Raw genomic sequence first — 23,208 nt, 5'->3', positions numbered from 1 at the left:
TTCACAGACCTCTAGATTTACAGTGAATTCGCACTTCAACATTTAACTGGTTGCCTTTCCGCGGCAGTGAAAGATAATAAAAACACACATACATATATATATGGAATTTACATTTGATGCCATAATATTTCTATAATCAACTTACGAGTTTACATTCATAACAATTTTCTGCGTTTCATGGGAGGTGTGCCTCCTATGAAATAATTTTTCGTATTCTTCTAATGTCACGTGAACGGAACATTACTAAGTAATCATGGCGCCGGCCAAAAAACGCAACGTGAGTTCGGCAAAAACAACAGAACAAGGTGTAAAAAAAGCTAAAACCGACTTAAATGGCAAAGTCGCAGCTATACTTGAGAGCAGAAAACATGCCAACGATGTTTTTGACACCCTCGAGGCCCTTGAGGTAAATATAAAGAACAAAGTTACACAGTCGTTAGAGCACCCCAACTGAATACATGCTGGTAAGCTAGCAGGTTGTCTCTGGGTTGGTAAAACAGTACTCTCATGTGTTTGCATTCCGTGTCCGCTTCCAGTCAAAAAAAGAGAAGGATGTTATCAGTGCTGTCGAGGCGTGCAGCAAGTTGTTCTGCACCTTGCTGGAGAGGAAAGAGCTGTTTATAGGAAAACTGCCTGAAGAGGAGGCGTTGAGTGCTGGTGAGTATAGACTGAGAGCCCTTCATCATCAGCTCCAGGTCTGAGGTGGATCTCAGCAAGTTTCACACCAGCACTGCTGTGCCTACACCTCATGAGACAGATCCAGTGAAACTCGTGCTGAAATTGACAGGACATTTAATATTCTGTATCATTCTGTTTGACTGTCTGTGTGTTTTCCGCCTCAGGAGGGTACAGTGCTGAGGAGAAGTACCACATGTTCATGCGACACCGTTACAACAGCTGTGTGGAGATGCTGCTTGAGCATCTCAGCCACGAATCTCACGGAGTCAAGGTGAGTGGACTGATGGCCTAAATGGAGCATGATGCTCACAGACACTCAGTTTGTCATGTAGAGATATGTCGGAGCAGATACTGTAGTATAGACTCATGAGTCTTGTTTCTTTAGTCACACGTTTACTTCAGACTAACAGAATGTCAGGGTCATGCAGATGAACAAATTCTTCTGGACGTAAAGTTATATCAAAGGGAGTATAAATAATTACACATGTGCAGACACATGGGTCTTTTCTTGTACATCTCACTAAGACAGTGCAGACTTTTTGTGCACAAATGAATGGCAGGTACGATGAGGTACACTGGTATTACTACCAATATCCTGAAGTCAGCATCCCCTTTAATAATAACACTTCTCTTTGGCCCTGTTAGAATCACTGTTGTCTGCAAACTGGTTTATTATTATTGCTGAAAGCCATGATAATAATTGTGCATGGTGAGAATCCAGTGTTATGGGGTAGATTATTGGCTTTTATTTTGTCATGGCAGCAGCTCGGGTCCACTGATGCCAGTCAACATTTAGTTGTTAACTGTCTGATGTTGTGCATGTGCATCACGATTCATTTTTGTCTGGATGTAGGAGAGTGCCCTCTGCTGTTTAATGAAGTTTGCTGCAGCACAGGGCCAGCATCCCCTGGAGGACTTGGACTGGAGTGAACATTACAGCTTCCCCAGGGAACTCATTGGGGTAGGGATTAAAGTTATTTCTTATCTGTTCTTTTATGTCACTTCAGTAACTAAAAGACAAGAAATGTGTCTTTATTTATGTTTTGAAAACATCAACCTTTTCATCATTTGTGGCACAGGCACCTTCTGATATGTCTGTCATTTCTTATTTCATGCTCAGGCAGTGGTGGACAGACTGCTGTCCAAAACTACAGACAACTCCCTGCTGATCTCCAGATTCCAGGAGTTCCTTGAGATGGAGGATGTGCGCTTTTATGTCATGAGCTCCATCCGGGAAAATGTGGGCCAAGTCATGGTCAAAAACAAAGGGGTAGGAGAACTCTGTTTAGTGCTGAGCTCACATGCTGCAGTGTGCTTGTTTAATGCTTTCTTTGGCACAATTTAGAAGCAATTTGTGAGTATTAACTTGCTGAATGCTGTTGGCTTGTGTCGTTCCTCTCAGGCAGTGGTGCCTGTATATCAGAGTAATGTGTTCACCCTCATGTCGAACATCAGTGTGCCAAGCCAGGAGTCAGAGCTCACCAACTTTATGGTCAAACAGGAAGGTGAGACCTGCTTTTTGATATTGTCATAATGCCATAGTGTGAGTTTATTCTGAAATCCCAACATGCAGGATTGGATACATGAGTCTGTGCACTGATTCAATATTGTGTAATTTATTATGCTCAAAATTGGACCCTGCTACTTCCCTGCAGCGTCTGTGCACCTGTATACTGATTATGATTAGCGAATATCTGTAAATTGCAAGCAGTTTGTGTAAGTTCAAGCACGTCAGCAAACTTATAATTGTTCTCTATGTATCCATTGGATGACACAGGAAATATGCAGGGTCAAAAGTGCCAAAAATGAACTTTAAATGAAATAAAGTGGCTGATTTCTTTTCCGAGAAATCAATTCCGCCTCACCGCTCCGTAACAGCAGCCTTCACAGCAAGTTGTGCTGTGCTTCACTGGCAGTTGCAGTTTTAGAGTGGCAAAGAAGAATTGATTTTCAGTAGCGTAACGTTAGCCAGAGCTAGCAAAATGTCTGCAATGTAGTAATATTTTACACTGGAGAACAGCAACATGTGCAGAATGCAAGGCTTCAGTTTTACGAGGTTATTGTACTGTTTTAAAATGTAAATGTCTTGTATTTTACAAAAACATAGAGATTTTTTTTACTGAATCATTAGAGTGTGTTTTTTTTTTTTCAGCCAAGCATGAGGACTGGAAAGCTGCCAAGCTAAATGTAAGTTAAATATTTTTAATCAACATTGATGTTTTCTGCTTGCAACTAAAATGTTTCCTGGGTACGACTTTAAACGTTCGACCTCATTCCAGGAGCACAGGCGTGCCTTTGAGAGGATGTGGCTGGGCTTTCTCAAGTATAAGGTATAAAAATCGTAATTGCACAATTATGCATACATTTTGTTTTACCCTTTTATGTTAAACAACTTTCTCCACATATGTATATATAGAAAATGATTGTATATTTGTGTATACCTGTGTCATGACATGCTACAAGTGTTGCTGTGGTCAGAGTGCTTTCACTTCTTTAAACAGGTTTTCTACAGTCAGAATGTGTTGTTTGTACACACCTATGACACTGTGCACTCATTGTGTCTCTTTAATTTCTCATCTCTCTGTTGTAGTTGCCCAGCAACATGTATAAAAAGGTCCTGGTGATCCTGCATGACTCCATTCTGCCACACATGAGTAAACCCACACTGATGATTGACTTCTTGACTGCAGCCTATGAAGTTGGTTAGTTGTGACAGTGTTCATTGACTGCTTGAAAGTAGCCATAGTGGTGTTTGTACATGTGGTCTCTTGGATGTGTTATTTCTCTTGGATGATGCTTGTAATCATGATGTGGCATTTTGTTGTGTGTTTGATGAACAGGTGGGGCTATCAGCCTGCTGGCCCTCAATGGCCTGTTTGTCCTCATTCATCAACACAACCTGTGAGTATCTCATGATAAATAAATTAATTTGGCCACTTTTCTTCATCACATTAATATTTTATAGACCTCTGAATACAAAACCAGGCTCCATCCTGAATCTAAAACATATTTCTGAATGACCTGAATAGTGTACTCTATGTTGTTTGTGTTTTTGCAGAGATTACCCTGATTTCTACAAGAAGTTGTATAATCTGCTCGAGCCTTCTGTTTTCCATGTGAAGTACAGAGCGCGCTTTTTCCACCTAGCTAACCTCTTCCTCAGCTCCAGGTGAGATCATTCAGTTTTTTTAAACCTTCAGTTTACATAGTTGTAGTACCTGCTGTAAGTTACAGATACAGTATGACCACACCTTGTGATTGCTGACCACTGATGAGCCTGACCGATCTAACTGAAGGGTTTACTGCAGCAATAGTTGCTGTGGAAAATGTGTTTTTGTAATTTAAAGCTGACTGTGTCTGGACTCTTTAAACTGTTAAGTTACCTATTAATTTATTCAAGACAGTGGCCATAAAAACTCAAAAAGCATTCATGTGGTTGTGTTTACCTTCAGTCACTTGCCAGTGTACTTGGTGGCTGCGTTTGCCAAACGCCTGGCTCGCTTGGCTCTCACAGCACCTGCCACAGCCCTCCTCATAGTGCTGCCCTTCATCTACAACCTGATCCGTCGCCACCCATCCTGCAGAGTCCTTATTCACAAGCCCAGCACAGAAGATGGTGAGTGCCAGCCACGCTTCTGTTCATGGTCGGAATATCTCAACATGTGTAAGAATTTTACTGTGATGTATGATGTTCTTCTACAATCCAAGGAAGTACTTTTGCATACATGTAGATGTTTAATTCTATTCATAATGACAGAGCCTTTGGAGGATCCGTATCTAATGGATGAAGAGGATCCCGCTCAATGCTGTGCCTTAGAAAGCAGCTTGTGGGAGATTAAGGTGCGTACAGTTTGTGAGGGTTTTGGATTCACAAATGAATCATTCATGACACTGATTACAAGTGAGCCATGGCTTGTGTCAGCCAAGGTGTTTGTCATGTCAATTGGAAAACATAACATTTAGGAGCCCAACTTTATAGAAGTTTTCATTTTCATTTCAGGCTAACATTTTTTTTTCATCTTCCTTCCTGCAGACGCTGCAGAAGCATCACCATCCAGATGTGGCCAAAGCTGCTATGCTGATCAACACGGCCCTGCCACAACAAGAGGACGACATCAGCGAGGTGCTGGAGATAACAACATATGAGGTGATGCAACATTTCTGATAATAATTCTAATAATGCTAATGCTCATCTCACACTCATCGTCATTGGGGTAGCATGAATAATGTGTCCCATGTTCCACAGCTGATGGAGAGAGACCTGAAGCAGTCTCAGATCAAGAGCATCCCACTGGAGTTTGAAACGGCCACACAGTTACTAAAAGGAGGGGGAGGTGTGTTAGGACAGCACTTCTGTCTGGATTAAAACAAGTAAAAACAAGGAACTGCATTCATAGTGTGGTAGAAACTTCTGGGACCTGTTCATCTGTCAAGATGAGTTTTTGCAGCAGTTTGGCCTGAACAAGAAGTGAGGACAGAGTTCTCTTCTGAAAAATGATCTAGACAACGATTTGAGATCAGCACCAATGACTGCAGCAGCAACGACAACAACACCAATGCATTACATCTGGAGTTGTGTTATGTTTTTTCTCCATCTCCATGAACATTGATCAGTCATCAATAAAAACCTTTTCTGAAGTTCATGGTGAATACGTCTCTCTGTTTGTATAAGGCACATTTTTGGGACTGTTAAATGAAATCAGTTACAGATGAATGAGATTTAATTCATTTAGAAGGTTTCACTTTGGAGTTTGAATGTTGGATGGCCAACATGGTAAGTGATGATCACACAGCTCAACACTGCGTAGAGCCTGTTTTTGGCACTTTTACTGTTACAGCATCAGTTAGCCATTTTCAGCTAAAAGCTCAACTAAACACAGCATATGCTACCTAAAGAACCATATTTTCTCAGCATTTGAATACTCCTGTGACAAATGGAGAATAAATACAGGATTTTTATATATCAGATGGCCAGAAAAAAAGACTCTAAGCACACACAGATTTGCTAAGTTAGCTTTCAGTTCATGCGCAAGCAGGCAAACTTTTGCTAACAGGTTAGCCTATCCTTTGTAAGATGATGACATGTCTGGGTGGCTCTGTGTTGTGGAGTTTCTTTTTTTTTTTTTTTTTTTTTTTTTCCCTCAAGTAGCCACGAAAAATGTAAAGCAGCATTAAAGGTCCTGCATGGCAACACAGATGTTTCATTTAGGTTGACTGTACTCAGGTTAAAGTAAGCCAAGCTTGGAATGACGCCAAACTCCACGCGCTAATGGAAAACAAAGTTCCCGCCAGATGCAATGTGAACAGGAAAATCTGAGATAAGCTAATTTGGCTAAGGTAAAACATCTGTGTGAATGGACTATGAATTTGTGTTTTAATTTGTTACATATCAAACTGTGTCTTATGCACTATTAATTATGCGTTAGCTTACCCAAACGTATCAGGGTGATGCTAACGTTCCAAGCCCTGAAGAACATTGACAGCGTACCTTTCGTGAGGCCATTTTCCCCCTCATGTTGTGATAACAGGTGAGAAGTTAGCCTTAAATGCTCTTTTCCATCTCCTGTTTGTGGTTCATCCTCTTGGTGAGCGGGCCATATGGTCCCACAGCAGGCAGCCTTGGGTACAAGAGCACCATGAGAGAAAATTCTGAATCATAACTGACTTCAGTTTGAAAAGAGCAAGTCATTTGAGGGAGAAGCTGTCCTGAACGTGACGTGCTTGCAGATATGTGAAGGAGAAAAACATATTTGGACTAATCATTATCCCAGCATCCCAGCAGTTTTTGCTTTTTGGTTTTAGAGTGTTAAGTTTTTAAGGCTTAATATTGAGGATTACAAGGCGGACACATGGCACCAGAGTTAGCCAAAACCAGAAAGATGAGAAGCCAGCAAAGCAGAAGATGACTGTGAAGAGGATGAAAGAGACCAAAGAGCATCACTGCAATTGGTAATAATCTTTCAGAGACATCCGTCGCAGTATACTGTAGTTTACTGAAGAATTTAGCACTGTAGGCATTGTGAGGATTTTTATGAACGATTAAGTGTTGCAGTTTTTCAGGTGCAGCATTAGAAACATTCTTTCTTTGGTATTTTTTAAGCATATGCAAAGTTTTTGTCCAGTTGCTGAAATTCATTCCCTGCAGACGATGTGCATGCATGAAAAGCTTTGGACACATGCTGAGCTTGGACCACTCACAACTACGTATTAAAAGATTTTTTGTAGGACAAACTTTTTTCTTCCCTTAAAGCAATACTCACGTGCAAATTTTTTACTCTGAATCAAGCTCAGATGACTACATGGCGTCTCAATAGTAATGCACTTTCTCAGAGAGAGATGACAGACTCTGAAACAAAGTAGCAATATTGTGAAATCAATCACAGTAATGGGATGATACATTAATTAATAGGTAGATAGCAAATGAAAACCCCCATTCAGGCCTGGATAATGACGTAGGCACAGCTCTCTCCTCTCACTTTGGTAAGTCTGTGGGAGAGATGCTTTGCACTGCAGGTTGATGGAGGGCTTGGCAGGATGGTACATTCCTTCATAAATCTACAGGATTCCTGAGCTTTCTGTTTTTGTCGTTGTTGCTGTTTTTGTTGTTGTTTTGTCTGTCCTCCTCCTCCAGTCCCCTGCGAGGAAATAGAAGCTGTCCAAGGTGAGTCAGCACGGAGAAGCTGTTTGAGCATTTGGCTGAGGCTCTACGAGAGACGGAAAGAGTGAGCTGATAGATCCTACAGTTCTTTTCCCCCCATTACCTCTGAGAAAAAGCAAGTATGAAAACACTTGTTTTTCTTCTTTGTCTATGAATTATTATCACTTTATTGTTGTCAGTATTCAAAAAAGCAGTTTTTTTTGAGTATCTCTAATCAAAAACTGGTCTGTTTAATGTTTTTTTTTAAAATGTGAGCTTGCAGTTGTTCCTGTTTATTACCAAAAAGTGCATTAGTGTAAAAACAGTTGACTGAAATCAGCTGTTGGAGTATTTATTACAATGCAGCGGTGGAGAAAGATAAGTCAAATCTCCTGAGGTACAAGCAGCATTAACCTTCTTAACCTTCCATGGATCACTACATGGTAGTTACTGTGAATACGGTATTCCTGTGCGTGAGTGTGTGTTTTTGCGCAAAGGTACTAAACAGGACAGCATAGATGGGGATTTAGTACTGACTAATAAAAGCTGATGTTTCTTCCACGCTCCCCCCGTCATTGTGTTGCTGTGATACTGTAATCCTCTCTTATGTAACTGAGTGAAGCCCTCTCTTGCTCTCTTACTGAGCACGCTCACACACATGCACATGGGCAGACACATGTACACGTCAATCACACCAGTCAGCACCTACAAATGCATGTAGACATACTGATGCAGCAGCGTTAAATTGGAAGTGTTTGCTGTCAGGGATTGATTGTATACTTACAGTAACAAGCAAGTTGTGTGATTTTTATTGAAAGAAGATGAAGGAATTGAACAGTAAGTGCCAAGAAACTCTTTGCTGGATTTGTTAGTGCTGCGTGCATGCATTACGTGATGCGTTCTTCTCTGTTTGTGGTTTTTCTAAGTGCAGTTGCATGTTTTCGTTTGCTACATTAAAGTTTGCTTCAAGGTCAACTGAGTTTGGGGAATATTTGTGATGATAACGGAAAATAAAACAAACATTTTCCTGGAAAAATCTTTTCTACACGATACTTTTGTAATGACTGTCGAACATGTTCACTTTGAGCATTGTTTGCTTGAAATCACAGTGATTTGTAAATTAAAGTTTTCTTGGCGATGGATTTATTATGTATTGATATGAATTGCAGTTTACTAAAATAAAAGTGCGCATGATAGAAAAAAAGAAACTTTAATTGAATATTACTCTTGTAAACTCTCACATTCAGGCGAATTATCCAACTTGAATCTGAAATGTAGTGGAACTAAACTCTAAGTCCTAACTAGAAACTCTTAAACAAAAAAGGTACCTCTAGCACTTAAGTGAAAACATGTGGTTCCTTGTCAAAATGCAAAGGTAGTTCTTGTGAATAGTGCAGTTTTCCCATGTATACATATGCTTGCAGTGCATTTATTATGCATCCATTCAGTGGTATGTCTTGGTTTTGTTTGTGTGTGTGCTTCAGTAAGCATATGCTTGTACGGAGGTGTGAGGAGAATGTGAGGTTTGAAGTGTGTAATCTCTGTTTGTGTGGCTTTTGCAGGTGATAATGCGGGATCACACATCCAGTGTTCATGTGGAGGAGCTGCTGAGGCAGTCTCAGATGGAGCTACAGTGGATCCAGAGACAGCTGGCCATGATCACTGCCAGAAACATACGCCATCACCACCTGCACACCAAGGGCAAGGTACTGTGGTACCACATACTGTAGGCCTGTTACTACGACTGCTACTACAGCTACGATAAAACTTTTTTTTAGAAGAGTTCCCACTATGCCATGATAAGATTATCCTGTTGCTAACATGAAACAGACCTCCTCTATTGTTGGTCCACTCAAGATGAAGAATTCATCTTTTTAATTAAACAACTCAAACTGTGACCAAATATTTAGCCCTGCATACATAGCAAAAAGTTCAAATGGCCACCTAATTGTTAGCGTTACCCAAGAATTTAAAATGTTTGCCTATTGTGAAGGTCACTTTGCTGTATCTTCTGATCTATGAAGCACAATTACGGAACAAGACGTCTATTTAAAGGGCCTAAGTGTAGGATTTAGGGGGATGCAATATAATATTGTTAATTATGTTTTCATTAGTGTATAATCACCTGAAAATGAGAAGATTTGTGGTTTCGCCACCTTAGAATGAGCTCTTTATATCTCCAGAGGGAGCAGGTCCCCTTCCAAGGAGCCTGCCATGCTGCACCGGCATGTTCTACAGTAGCCCAGAACGGACAAACAGAACACTGGAGAGCCTTTCGTAGGGGAGGATGAGGTGAGGGTTAGTCAATCGGTTACAATCTGCAACCTTGCCACTAGATGCCACCAAATCCTGCACGCTGGTCCTTTAAGATTTTTCCAAACCATGTTATGACAAAGTGCAACAAAATTATGATGCGACCTCAGCATCCACTTTTGCTCTCCAGCACGATCACCGTTGTTATGGCTAAATGTTATTTAATCTCATTCCAGCTCCTTAACATTTGTAAGGTAGGGAGTTTTGTGTTTTTGACCACAAATCCCGTGTTTTCAATCATCTTTCACCTCATCTGACCTGCACAAATGCACAACTGTTTGCTGTTGTGTTTTTGGAAGCTTTGATGGCAGCTGGCATGCCATTGGCTGCCCAACGCCCAGAGTTTTATTCCTCTTTTATTAAAGGGAACAATAGATTGAAAAAGGCTTTCTAACCTTGACTATGTCAGGGAGTGAGGAGGGAAATCAGCAAACATGGCTCCCCGGGATCCCGTGCTTATTCATGATACAAACTTTTGACTGCTTTGACTGAGGGACCTCTAGCGGCAGAAATTTCCAGCTGTGTGTTTAAAAATCCAGCGAGTTGAGAAAGAGGCTGAGCCAGGACGTGGCCCAGACGCAGCAGCTTGTATGAGTAGTTAAATGACACATTGCCTTCAGCTATTTGCACATTTAAAGAGGTCATTGCATATTTTTGCCCAATCCAGTTTCCATCTGTTCCTGAACCCTGCTCTCACAGAGCTTCATGTCACGCCTGAAAACCAGTTCACTACGAGAGTGATGCGTCCACGGCGAGGACGGGAACCTAGCAAGTGTTGCTAGGCAACAGAGTGGAACAGAGTGTACGCTCCGCTTTCTCCTCTCGCTCGCACACACTTAGTGTCTCTTTCTTTCTGTCCTCTCCTCTGTCCTGTGCCTCCGTCCCAGTGTTAAAGCAGAGAACGGCTATCGACAGAATGCACAGAGGGCCTGCTGCTGATGTCGCCTCACTGAAAACCACCACACTGATTTAATTTGAGTCCTCTGATCGGGGATTAGAGGAGGTGAAGAGAGCAAAAGGGACGAGGTCTGACCAGGAACATGAGAGCATAGATCTGATTTGATGGTAGAGGGAAGTTACAAGTAGTAATATGAAGGAAGCAAAGGACTGAACTATAGCTAGAAATATATGAGATATATGTATCAGTGAGGGATGCTTGGATCATTGCTATTGTTATCTTCTGTCTGTTAGACAGTAAGATACAGAGGAGACAGGGATGCTGGACCATTATCTGCTCTGCTTGAGAAATGTATTCAGAGCAAAGAAATGCTCATCTATGATGTAATCATTTACACACCACTGCTCAACAGATTTATTTAAATGAAAGCTGTTACGCATGTCTGTTTGTTTTGCATGCGTGACGTTGTTGGTCAGTTGAACAGGGCGTGTACGTGTCTGCGTACGAGAAGACAGAGTGGAAAAGAAGGGAGGGGGATTTTAAAGCGCAACTGGAGGAAGGAGCAGAGAGCGCGAGAGGAAGCGTTAACTGATTCAGGGGTGGGACTGAGTGCGTGCGTGTCCGTGTGTGAGCGCCAGGCCACTGTAGCTGTTTTTGCTGTCACTGATAGGGTGAGACATCCAGCCTGTTACAGTGGCGCTCAGACCAGGCGAGCCATTAAAGCTGCAGATTGGAAACGCTCATTGCAAGCACACACACAGGCACTCATGCACCAGCATACACGTGCACACACACACGGACGTGGCATCTCCGCCTTCACTGCCAGCTTGTGATGTGACGGGAAGTGAGGAGAGTCATTTTGGGACAAAGGGGGTACTGCCTTTAAGGTAGGGACATTATCTGCATCAGCAAAAACATACATGTCTGCACTGCCCCACTCCCCTCTATGACAGTGTTTGATACTGTTGATTTCTTAATCTGAAAACACATAAATGACACACCGGATGCTGCTGCAGCTGCTGTGATTCTCAGATTTAATGCGTTTTGGGAAACATGGGAGAACGTGTATTCCCCGTAGGAGGAGCAGCGACTAAGTGTTTGTCAATGACAGTGAATTATTTTCCTCTTGAGTAGTTCACTCTAGATTTATAGCAGTCTGCCTAAATCCCACTCCAAGTGAAATGTAGCCACAACAACACTTACGCCGGACAAGAGTAGCTTGATAGGCTTGAAAAGACTTTTTTTTATTTATTTATTTTTTTTTATTTTTAGAAAATCTATTTAATGGTAGGTTTGTAGTAGTCCATCCACGGCTGACTGCATCAGGCAGCACTGATGCAACTATTTCACTCACACACCAGATGGCGATATGACAATCTATTTAAATCACCCCCTGTCAAAATAAGATTACCTTGGGGTATCCTGGTGGCTCGGTTGGATGAGCACACACCACTTAACCACAGTGCCCTTGGTTCAAGTCCAGCCACCACATGCTGCTGTCCTAATCCATTCTCCTGTGTCCCTCCACCCATAAGTCATCCAACAAAGCAGAACTGTCATAAAACCCCCAGAAAATGATGGTTTAATTAAGTGAACCATTGAAAGGATACACATATAGTATTTCTTGGTGTCATGATGAATTAAAAGCTATCTCTGGCTATTAATTATTGCAAAAGGGGAGGAAAGCCTGACTGTGCACGGCATAAAGTAGTAAAAAGCCCCTATTACATAATTATATGCTGTAACATCTTAATAGCTACCCACATTATCTGCTTTGCTTGGTAAACAGTTACCCCAGCCTCCAGTTGTTCATCAGTTTTAAATGGATAATCCATTCACAGTGTACCCATGGTGTTGTTGACAGTGTTGTGCAGGTCAGACAATTCAGAGAAATGACGTTCCCTGTGTTTTCTTCCTGTTTGTGGGATTTTATTTTATTGCATCTGGTGCTGCTGTTACTTTGATAGGAATGCATAATCTAGTCTTTGTATTTTACTTTTTCTAGGAATCTGTTCATGAACCTGTCATTAAATCCCTGCTTGTGCAGTGTGCTGCACCTGCGTTCTTTTCTTTCTTTTGAAATACAGTCTCAAAAAGCTTCGTGAAATGCATCTCAGCAGTTCAGGACTCCAACCTGTTGACCCAAGTTAAAGCCCCTCTGACCTCAGGGTTCTGCTCCATAACTTTGACCTTTGTTTTGTGGTTGACACAAAAAGAATTTAGCATGTGAAGAGGTCATAACATCTTATATTGTGTATCACTGAACTCAACAATGACACACACAATCAAAATATCAAATCAGCAAGCTGAACCAAGATCTAGTCACTATTAAGTTTGGAGAACAGACATCACTTTCTATAGCAGGTACCCGACCATTCCTGTCAATAGCTTTACTGAGCAACATGTGGTCACATTTCCATTATCGTAGACTTCCTCTGAGTGCTGCATGCCCGCATTACTTGGTCAGACTGAGCGGGAATATGCTGTTGAGTAGAGATTACCTCAAACATTTTTCGCATGGTGTCATTTGCAAGCCCCTGAAGGGCTTCAGAGTCAGTTTCCATATGAGGCTGGCTTTGATATTTCCTAAATGTTTTCTCAGCCCTGTCTCCCCTCCGGTCAAAACTTCATTTATTGCTCGAGTCATCATTTACCTGTGACCGACTCCTTTGGATGGACTCTTACAAGAGTGACAGAAATAAAAGAGGAAAAAGAGGAAACAAGGCATTTTTTTAAAAAGTGCTTGGCCACACTGGGTACACTCAAACACGTGGAAACGATCATCTTTTTTGCTTTTTGTGTGTGCTTGTAGACACTATGATGAATATGAAAAGGAAGAGAACAATATTAAACGCATACACAAAGGAAAGTCTTTTGTTTGATGTTCAGAGTCTCAAGGTGACTGCTGCGGGGTCTTCTTGCTCCCATTCTTTCTGAGACTGCCGAATGTGCAGTTCTTCTAAACTAATGAATGCTTTGTTCCTATCTCATCCTACCACACATTCATCCTCTACAGTATTTATATTTTAAGGGACTTTGTCCTACGGTCATCCGCAGTCATGTTCCAGTGTTCCATAACATAATAACTGGATGAATGAATGCAAAATTTTGCCACTTGTGGTGCAGTGTCTTGCTCATCCACACTGAACTAAAAGGTTGGCACTCTCAAAGTGTGTGAGACACACCTCTGGGGGTGAATGAATGGCCCAGAATGTTTCTCTGCACTTTTCACCGTGTCCCTGTTTAATTCCTCCCCTCCTGGCTCACATTAAGCAGGAGATGTTGTCAGTAGTTCCTGTGGCCTCAGAGTGAACGAGTGCGTCATGGTTCCTGACTCTGACGCAGCTCCTGTCACAGCAGCTTTGGCAGCTTCCCTGGTACAAGGATGATGTCTCCCCAAGTGGATGGCACAATTGGGCCCTGCCCGACCCGGGACTAGTTCCTGTCACAGCCTCTGTTGTCTGCATGATTGACTGATTTGGGGACTGAACTTATTATGTCTCTTATGTCTGCCATTATTTTTGCTCTGTTTGTCAACCAGATGCAATGATTCCTTTGGGAATTTTCTTATTTTGGATGGAATAAAATGATTTGAAATGTGTGAGGTGCTGAACCAGTGTCCTTGTCATCCAATATTTTTTTCTTCTCTTTTCTGACCACATGTCAGGTTATCAAAGTGATTACCTTATTTGATTTTTTTGAGTGCACATTCATTTTTTTTTCTCATAAATCAGTTCTCACATGAATCTCCATATGGCCAAATATCTCACTCTAAATCGGCTGACTGAACGTGTTAGTCTGTCTGTCTGTCTGTTTGGAAAACTCACAGTGCTGGTTGGCAGGTCTGTCTTTCTCTGTTCTTGGAAAGTCCACCATATTACACTGGTGGGTCTATCTGTAGGCTTGTCTGCTTGGCAGGTCTGCTGTATTAGCAGGTGGATCTGGCTGTCTTTCTGTCTGTTTGGCAGGTCCATCACACTGGCTTTGGTAGCTTTGGCTGTCCGTGTAAACTGACATATTGCCTGCAACTTTGTTTTTAGTGTTTGTTTTGTGGGGGATGATAGTCTGGCGTGCAGTCAGGGGATCTGCTTGTTGTGTATGTGCGTGTGTGTGTGAGTTCTTTTGTGTGCCTGACAAGATACCAAATGCTCTGGTAACATGCTAATTGATATATCAGAATTATATAAACTGATATTAGAACCATCTGTTGGTCGGTCTGTCAGCGGTTACTACAAGGAAAGAGTGCTGGAAGAGAGCAGTCGGCTGACATTTTCACCTCTTCCTTAATTCTCCTCCAAATGGAAAAATGTGATTTCACTTTTGGAGAAAAAGCAGAGGTAGAAGGGGCGAAAAGAGAACAGCAAACAGGCTTCAGATTAATGCCGTGCAGGTTTGTTTTGTCTAGTGTGGTAATGTTTTCCTTTTATAGCTGTGGTAATATTGGAGTGGCTGGGCTGGCTAAGTGTGCTTTCTCTGGAGGCAAATGGGAAAACTACACCCCATTTGGGATTTCAGATTGTAGCTCTTCAAAATGTTCCTATTTCATACATTTCTATATTACTTAAAGTAGACTGGAGAAGAGCATCAAATCCATTTTTAGAATTAACTTATAAGGAAGAGTTATTTCCTCCGACAAAAAACAGAGTGAAGAGCATGCCTACATCCTGGGAGGGTGTTAAATTTATTGAGGCACAGGCAGAGTTTACATCCAGCTTCCCCCTTACCTCAGTCAAACAGCTCTATCATCTGCAACCCCTCTGGTGGCCTCAGAGTGATTGGAGATTTTGAAAAGTGCAAGATTGACAGCAGAGCAGTTCTGCTCCAAAACAAGACAACTGTGAACTTCATAAAGTGCCATCAAATTTGTACAAATTGATGTGTGGTATGAAGGAAAACTAACTGAGCAATACAGGAAACTATTCACAGACCTCAAGAGAGGCTTCCAGTCTGCCTATTACAGATATGCAGCCTTATTTCCATGGTGGGTACAATCCCATCAAGAAAATTTCTAAGGAGAAAAACACCGACTGGCAAATCCTGCTGAGGCTCAAAACCTGTTGCAGTAGCAGCTTCATTTTCAGGCTTGGTAATCCTTTTCCTGTGACTGACCCCATGGGATGGAACTAAAGCCTGAGTGCATCACTGTAAGCAAGATTGACAGTAGCCCTATGTTCTTTTTTCATAACTTATATTAATCTTGTAATTTGTTTCCTCCAGATGCATAATTTTTATTTTCTGTCTGTTGGCTGGTCCACCACTTTGGTCCAGACTGAATTAGCTACAGTTGGATGGATTGCCTTTGTAATATGGGACTGATATCCACGGTGCCCAGATGATGAATCCTGATGCTTTTTGTATTCCTCTGATGTTTTCTCCGGTGCCACGAGCCGGTCAAAATTTTCACATCATCTTTAATTTTGCTCATTTTTCCTTTTTGTTTATTTTTTTTTTTGCAGTTAAGATATGAAGTTTCTTCCCAGCAAGCTACGGGACACACAGTCTGCAATGTGCACCGCTTTCGACTGCTGGAGGAGAGAAACCGGGCTCTGAAGCTTGAGGTAGCCACGCTTCGCCAAGAGAAACAGCAGTACAGGAAACTGGTAAACTTCCCATTTCTACCACGACAATTTTCTCTTTTTTCTCACACAAACATGCACACAATCTCTGTCTTTCTCAGCCACTCTGCACTGTTCACACACTCATTATTTGAGATGAATTCTTCTCTGGAACTGAAACCATGAAGATGTTTATTATTGTGGTACTTGTATGTATGTACACATTTTGTGTACACAGTGTTCTCATCCCTGTTGCAGCTTTTCTTTTTCAAGGACGCAGCTGTGTATACTGGGGTGACTCGCGTGGCCCTGTGCACATATACTCCTTCTGTTTGGTCTTTGGTTATGCAGACATGTTGGCGTGTGCAATGCGGTGCAAAATAGATAAGGAGGGGCACGTGGTTTAGTGTGTATGGTGCATGGGAGTGTGTGCGGGGTCATACATATTATTGTTTGAGCTGTATGTTCATGCATGCATTTGTGTGTTTAGTGAATTTGTCCTTCGGAGGCCTCCCCCAGGTGGTCTCAGATGGCAAGGTGTGTGAGCCGTTGTCTTGGCAACAATCCCATTTGCAGGAGTGTGGACAGACTGTCACAGGGGATCTGACAGAGCATAATGGCTGCTTCTGTTATAACCCTCAATGGCTTGGAATTAGTTTCAGTAAAATAGAGCGAAACCCGCATGCAACAGCGTGTGTTTACCAATGTTTTATTGACGGTGTTGCAGTTGAGTGTAGCTTTCAGGCTAAAATTATTTCTCACAGCACTCATTTAGTTAGTGATTGAGAGCATTGTTGCCTAGTGTAGACAAAGACAATAACAGTCTCCCATTTATCGCCTCGATACATGAAAACTAGATATGGTGCAAATAAACAGTTAACCCTGCCACTCCACTGGGAAGAGCAATCATGTGTCAAACTTTCCCAGGAACCAATGGACACTCTCACTGCTTAAGCTAAGAACTCACTTGGAACACAGCACAATGCTACCTTATTAGCATCATTCGCTTCTTTTAATCTGAGCATAATAACACATTTCTTTCTGAATAGTGAAATTTATGGCAGCTTGCCCGATGGGGGATTTTGTCCATCTTCGCAGCCAAAACCTTGGCCTGTCTGTCATCACAGCTTACATGCAGTTGAAAGCAACTCAATAATGTTATGTAATTATGAGTGTGTTTCTGAGTGTGTTCATGTTTTTTACATGTATGGGTAGAAACTATTGGAGGTAGTCCAGCTGGCTGCCTGGCAGTCTTTTTGCTGTCACTGCTGAAGGCTACGCTATCACAGACTGCATCATGGTCATTCATGCAGAGACAGACTCAGCTATGGATCAGTCAGACTAAGAGAAGCTCAGTCATGAGAGCGCCTCTGCTCTCGCGTATTTGCTCATGCAGATATACTATGGGCTTACTCGACTTGTCTTGAAGATACAATATTAATATCTGGTACAAAACACACGCACTTGCGCACACCAGATCGTTGATTAGCCAGTTAACTCGTTAGTTGTGGTTTAAATGAATGAATTCACCAGTAAAGCATGCTCTTCTAGCTTTCAAGGCTCTTTAATGTCAGCTCTATTCTATGTTATTACTGCATGCTGCATCAATTGTTGCTGTTAAAGAAATCATATATTTGGTCACATATTAGCAGTATTACATAGCAGCCTTCTTTCTCTGTTGCACGGGGTGATAATGGGTGCATGAAATTTAATTATTTCTAAATGCATCCAAATGGACTCGCAGCCGCAACCATCCTCAAAGTTACTATGATAACATCAGTGTTGTGCTTGTTTCCACTGCCTGCAGTGGCCAGAAAAATAAGATATTGCCTATTGCTACAGGCATATTCTGGTTGATTGTACATGGTTATCATCCAAACAGAGACAGTGTGGCAGAGTATCTGCTGGTGGCAGCCTCCCAAGATTTGTCACCGTAAGCGTGGTGAGACAGTTTGCATGCCCATTTCATTAGCAGCAGGGTCAAGTCGAGGGGCTAGTTGAAGGCTGGACTAAGGCTGACTGTTGATCTGCCTCTTTGGGGAAAGAGTGACCGCACCCAGATCAGGGAAACCATTCCCCTGTTGTGTAGTTAGATAAGGCTGCTAGATCAGGCAGTCAGCTAAATGCCTGAAATTCACCACCTTGCACTGTTATATGTAATCCTTCTTGAATATATTTTGTGAGGCACTTCAGCTTGACTCTCATATCTCCGTCTTTTCTTCCAATCCATTTGTTATTTTACAACCTAAATGGCAAGAAAAAAAATACTGAGAAGGTGGACTGCCTCCTAGGAAAAAAATACAAAGAGCTTCAGACCGGTTGCCTGGAAACAATCTGTGATGGACAGTCGGAGAAAGGTACCTTAGGTGAGGAATGACCTTCTGTATGCTGTGTGTCTGCTGCTAAAAGGCCACAGCTGTCTCCCTGCTGGACACCATCCCTATGGCAACGATCGTGTACTGCTAGCAGCTGGCCCACTCTGATGATCGTCCTCATGATGATATGGGCTGTCCCAGTGTAAAGGGGAACAACGTCTAATCAATAATCCTTAATAGCCGTGTTATCTCGGCTGACCCAGTAATCTCCATTTTCACTCCCTCTAATCAAAGATGGACAGACAAACCAGAGTTAATAGTAGTCCAGTGTAAAGTAAAACAAATCAGCTGGAGTAATAGTATCATTACCCACAGGATATTCAGAAAATTCACATTGTTTTGACTCACAAGGCTGTTTGAACAACTGATATTAGACAGGGTGTGTTTAGGCTGAAGTTTCTATTCTTCTCTTAATTGGGTTTATCTCAGTCTGTGTGCTTTCAGATGGCTCAAGCTGTCTCTTTATAATTATATTATCCTCTTTTTGGTAGTCCATTTCCCTTTCCAGTCCTTGTTTTGTTATTCAAGTAAAACTACTAAGAGCTGAAGCAGTGCACGATAAGCTTTACCTTTTAGAAGAAGAATCTTACTCTATTCCCACGAGGGAAAACTCAAAGGACCGCTAGTTAGCTAGCCTAGTTAGCTCGTCGGTTTGACCTTTGACCGTAACACAGTGAAGATGCTCCAAAGACAACTGTCAGGAAAACACTCAGTAAACCTTGTTAATCAACGTCTACATTTATTTCTTTCACCTGTATTTAGTTTAGGTAAAATGTAAAAGATGACATTCAGTAAAGCTCTATTTTTTTCTAATAAAAACTCTTAAGACAACACTGTCAAACCCACAGTTAACTGTGCTTTTGCCCACGCAGCCAGCAGTGCCAACATGTTAGCAGATTAGCTTGCTAACAGGAGAGCTTGCTCGGCTGCCCTCGCTGCTCACGCGATCCTCGCCTTTCAAGTTGTAGCTCTCTCTCCCTTCCTGCTTTGTACTTGTAGATTTCTCTCTGCTCCCTTTCTTCCCTCACATCTCTTCTGTTATCTCACCTCTCTCTCTCCCATAAATCCCAAGTCTTTCCCCTCTCTCGACTCTGCTTATTCACTTGTCCTCTCGTCCATCTCCATCAGTCTTCTCTTCCCCCTCCCACTTCCTGTCCTAACCTCCTTAGTGCCCACACCCAGGCAGAGGGGTTGACTAAGGCCATTGGTGTGGCCTGTGCAGCTTCATGCCTGCTGTAATTTAAGCCGATCTGATGTATATTACGGAGGACCATGCCGACCCATAATCACATTTCAGACATTTTCTGAGAGGTTCATTCCAGACACAAATTTTGAAAGAGTTGTATTTTCTTCCTGGTAGTGAGTGGATCTTATTGAAACGATAGCACTGAGTTTTCCATGTTTATTCTTGCACATCTTAAACTACTCAAACATCCAAAATTACAGCTACAATCACAAGCTGCTACAGTCTGATCCGCTGTAGTTTCTTTATGATCCTGAAAGGCTGCGATCTGTTGTTTTACCACAATTTAAGATTAATTTTCACTACCAGCTACTCATTATAACCTTGTTAAGTCAGTGTACACAGATTAATAATTGTTCACAATGCACATAACCACAATTAATAATGTACCTCACAGTGCTGTTTCCTGGGCAACTACTGCTTTAATCCTTCTCTGAGTTGGAGCTGGCTATAGAAATTGCAGGAAAAAAATGTGAATACTGGCAGAATTGGGTTCATTTGAGAGATACAGGCAGTTACATAAATGTGCAGCATTGATGTGATTTCATAGCATTTACTGACGGTGTCCGAAACAAATTTGCGGTCCATCTTGTGGGAGTACAGAATCATATTAGCCTTAAAAGTGGAGGGGGAAATAAATTCTGTTGCATCAGAAGGAAAATGTGCTAAAAATATGGTACTGTCAAAATGTAGGGCCCTCCTGGATTAATTGAAAATCCCCTTAACTGGATTAAATCATTTTAGGGGCTAACTGTGGTATACCCACACTCACTCTCGCACATACACATGCAGGGACACGCATGAGCCCCCACACATAAGCTGATGTCAATATGATATAATTACTCATTGTGACAAGGCAGTGTAGGCAGTGTGATAGCAAGTGTGTTCTGTGTTGTAGTTAAAGGCTAAAAGCTGTGAAACTGTGAGGATTAGAGTCGGAACAGACCGAAAATGGAATAATTGGTCGCATGGGGATCAGATTTACCCACGCCTTTGATATATGTAGAACTTAACACAAAAAAATGTGTTTGGGTTGTGCTTTCAGTAAACTTTACGTAAAAGCACCTCAATAAAATTGGGATATCCCTGCAGGGCTGCTATTACCCTACAAAAGTGGAGTAAAATTACAGAAGTGATGATAGGAGGAAGCACTCATCCCCTGTAGTCCCCTTGAAAGGTGGCTGTAAAATGTTTGTACCCCACAGTGGAGAAAGACGGCCAATTTGGATTCACAGCCATCCACCACTTTGATTTACGTCCAAATACCTGCAAAACTAATGACATTCTCATCAGCCTCAGCTGTCCTGTTCGTTGTCTAATTCAGCATGCTAACATGCTAAACTAAGTACATGAACACAGCAGACTTCACCTGCTATATATATTAGCATGTTAGCATTGTCATTGTAAGGATGTTAGCATGCTGATGTTCACATTTAGCTTAAGTATAGCCTCACAGAGCTGCAAGCATGGCTGTAAACCCTTGTCATGTAGATTATGACTGTTTCATATAGTATACATCTATGAAGGCTTCTAAACAGCCCATTCTATCGCTGCTTGTTCTTGTTCTTAATATTTCCTGCCCTTGTTGTTTCCAGACCACTTCAGAGAAATGATTTCATTCTAATCTGATGAGGTAACATAGAAGTATCTTCATTTGTGTCGCCTCTGCTGAAAAACAGTTACACAAAGGAATAAAAAGAATGTTTACTCATCAAATTGTATACTGTGACTACTGCAATGCCACAAATATAGAATAGTTTACATGCGTCCAATTGGAATAGAATAGACTTAATTTACATGCCACTCCCCAGCTCTACAACTGTACATTATAAAGTGCATTAAATGTACAAGAAAACAACATCATACTCCAACTGCAGATGTATACTTTCTGGCATGAATTTTGAAGTAAATGAAAGTGCTGAGGACTATTTTAAAGGAGTTGTGAGACCCAAATTACTGTAAAATACACTGTAAGGGTTAACAGTAACACACAAGTATACACTATATAACATTATATGTATTATTCAAATGTGTCTTCTTTCAATAATCCAATGCCAGGCCTTTTCACAGTGATTAATACAAACCTTACCAGCCACAGCTATAGCCTGTTTATTATAGGATGGCGAAAGTGGCATCAATCACAACCCAGTTCAATTAGTGTCATGGCTTAAGACATGAATTGGGAAGCAGAGGAGAGGAGGGAGTGACTATCCGGCAGCAGCCAGCATCATGCAGGCTGCTGTCATTTCACTCAATTTGGCAGACAGGCAGGCAGGAGGGTCCAGACTGTGGTTGTAAAGGGCAGCTTTCCAGTAAACCATCCTTATTTGTATCCCAGACTCCAAGATGTCTGCTCCCTATTGCCAATGATACCTCCTCTCCTAACAGTAGCTTCTGATGTAGCTGATGGTTGTAGCAGTGGAGCTGGCTGATTAATTCAACAGAGTGGATTTCTGCAGCTCGCTGCACACGCGTACAGCGTGAGAGAGAAAGGGGGAAATTGAGCAGAGGAAGAGAGAGAGAGTGAGAGAGAAAGAGAGAGAGAGAGAGAGCAGAAGAGAAAAGGAGAAAATGATGGAGGAAGGGTGTTAAGGAGGAGGGTCTTCGGGGGTGGGGAGAGAGTGAGAGGAAAGGGAGAATAGGAAAGAGAGAGTGTGTGGAGAGGGGGCGGAGGAAAGAGAGGAGGAGAGAGAGACACGCAGGCCCCGGAGCTGCTACTGATGCTGCTGCTGCTGCTGCTGCAGCCGTTTGACAATTCCCCACCCAGAGAGAGCAGGCAAGAAGGGAGGAGATCAGAGCAAGGAAAGAAGAAGGAGTAAGCGTCACCTCAGTCAAGATGCTCCTGTGCTAGCCAACACACACGGTAAATAATAATCCTTTATCACCACTCTGCTCCCTCTTTACTGCTGCTGTTTGTCTCTGCATCATTGGCCCGAGAGTGTTTGTGTTTGATTTAGCTCTGCTGAGATCCTATATATAGTGCACAGGGTTAGCATAGCCAAGCAGCTGGGGAAAACCTGTCTGTGCAGCTGCTGCAGGAGGAGACAGACGTCCATAGAGAAGTGAGAAAGGAGAGGAGGATCTGTACATTTTGTCTTCTCTGGGACTGGGAATGAGGAAAAAGCAACATCCAGCTCCTCTCTTTCTTGACTGTAGCAGAGCCACCTGTTTGGAGATGTGTGGGTGTGTGCCGTGTGTGTTGAGGGATGGGGGGGGTGGGGTTTCCGTGTATGGGTCTAATGGTGTGCTTGTGGCTTGGAAAGGTTAGTATGTCCATGTGAGAATGTGTGTGTGTGCATGGATTTTTTTTTTTTTTTTACTGCACTACCTTTTGACTGCTGTCAAATGATGACTATAATCTGTCCACGGTACGTGTGCACATGCGAGTGTTGTTTGTGAAACAGCATATGTAGACACATGTTCACATGATCACTTGGACACTGGCAGAGAGACAAACGTGTGGTGCTTTGTCAAACAAATTGATTTTGTGTGTGTGGGTGTGGGTGTGC

The 23,208-nt window shown here is 42.1% G+C and overlaps 2 protein-coding genes across 14 annotated transcripts in view; both read left to right on the top strand.

Moving 5' to 3' along the window:
- The first annotated feature begins 251 nt into the window (after positions 1-251).
- On the top strand, positions 252-5,321 carry noc4l (nucleolar complex associated 4 homolog). Its single transcript, XM_076758266.1, has 15 exons — positions 252-406; positions 537-657; positions 843-949; positions 1,532-1,639; positions 1,799-1,948; positions 2,081-2,183; positions 2,831-2,865; positions 2,958-3,008; positions 3,269-3,380; positions 3,519-3,579; positions 3,737-3,847; positions 4,131-4,294; positions 4,436-4,518; positions 4,712-4,825; positions 4,925-5,321. Exons 1-15 carry the CDS (start codon positions 254-256, stop codon positions 5,042-5,044), a joined length of 1,593 nt encoding a protein of 530 aa, XP_076614381.1. The 5' UTR covers positions 252-253; the 3' UTR covers positions 5,045-5,321.
- Positions 5,322-6,331: 1,010 nt separating this feature from the next.
- The window catches only part of LOC143338335 (RIMS-binding protein 2-like), a 66,149-nt gene continuing 49,272 nt past the window's right edge, over positions 6,332-23,208 (top strand). For 7 of the 13 annotated variants that reach the window (XM_076758673.1, XM_076758672.1, XM_076758669.1 and 4 more), the window contains exons 1-4: positions 6,332-6,627; positions 7,310-7,455; positions 8,878-9,021; positions 15,983-16,126. In XM_076758673.1, coding sequence (XP_076614788.1) covers positions 8,884-9,021; positions 15,983-16,126 — 282 coding nt within the window. In that variant the 5' untranslated portion in view covers positions 6,332-6,627; positions 7,310-7,455; positions 8,878-8,883. Of the gene's footprint in view, positions 6,628-7,187; positions 7,456-7,728; positions 8,153-8,877; positions 9,022-15,982; positions 16,127-19,902; positions 22,563-23,208 lie in introns of those variants that run through there. The other 6 variants (XM_076758664.1, XM_076758665.1, XM_076758666.1 and 3 more) reach the window with 6 other exon arrangements.

Source organism: Chaetodon auriga, chromosome 19 (genome assembly GCF_051107435.1).
Source record: "Chaetodon auriga isolate fChaAug3 chromosome 19, fChaAug3.hap1, whole genome shotgun sequence".
Taxonomy (NCBI): domain Eukaryota; kingdom Metazoa; phylum Chordata; class Actinopteri; order Chaetodontiformes; family Chaetodontidae; genus Chaetodon; species Chaetodon auriga.
Note: the sequence above shows the minus strand (reverse complement) of the source record. Positions and strands in the feature narration are given on the sequence as shown.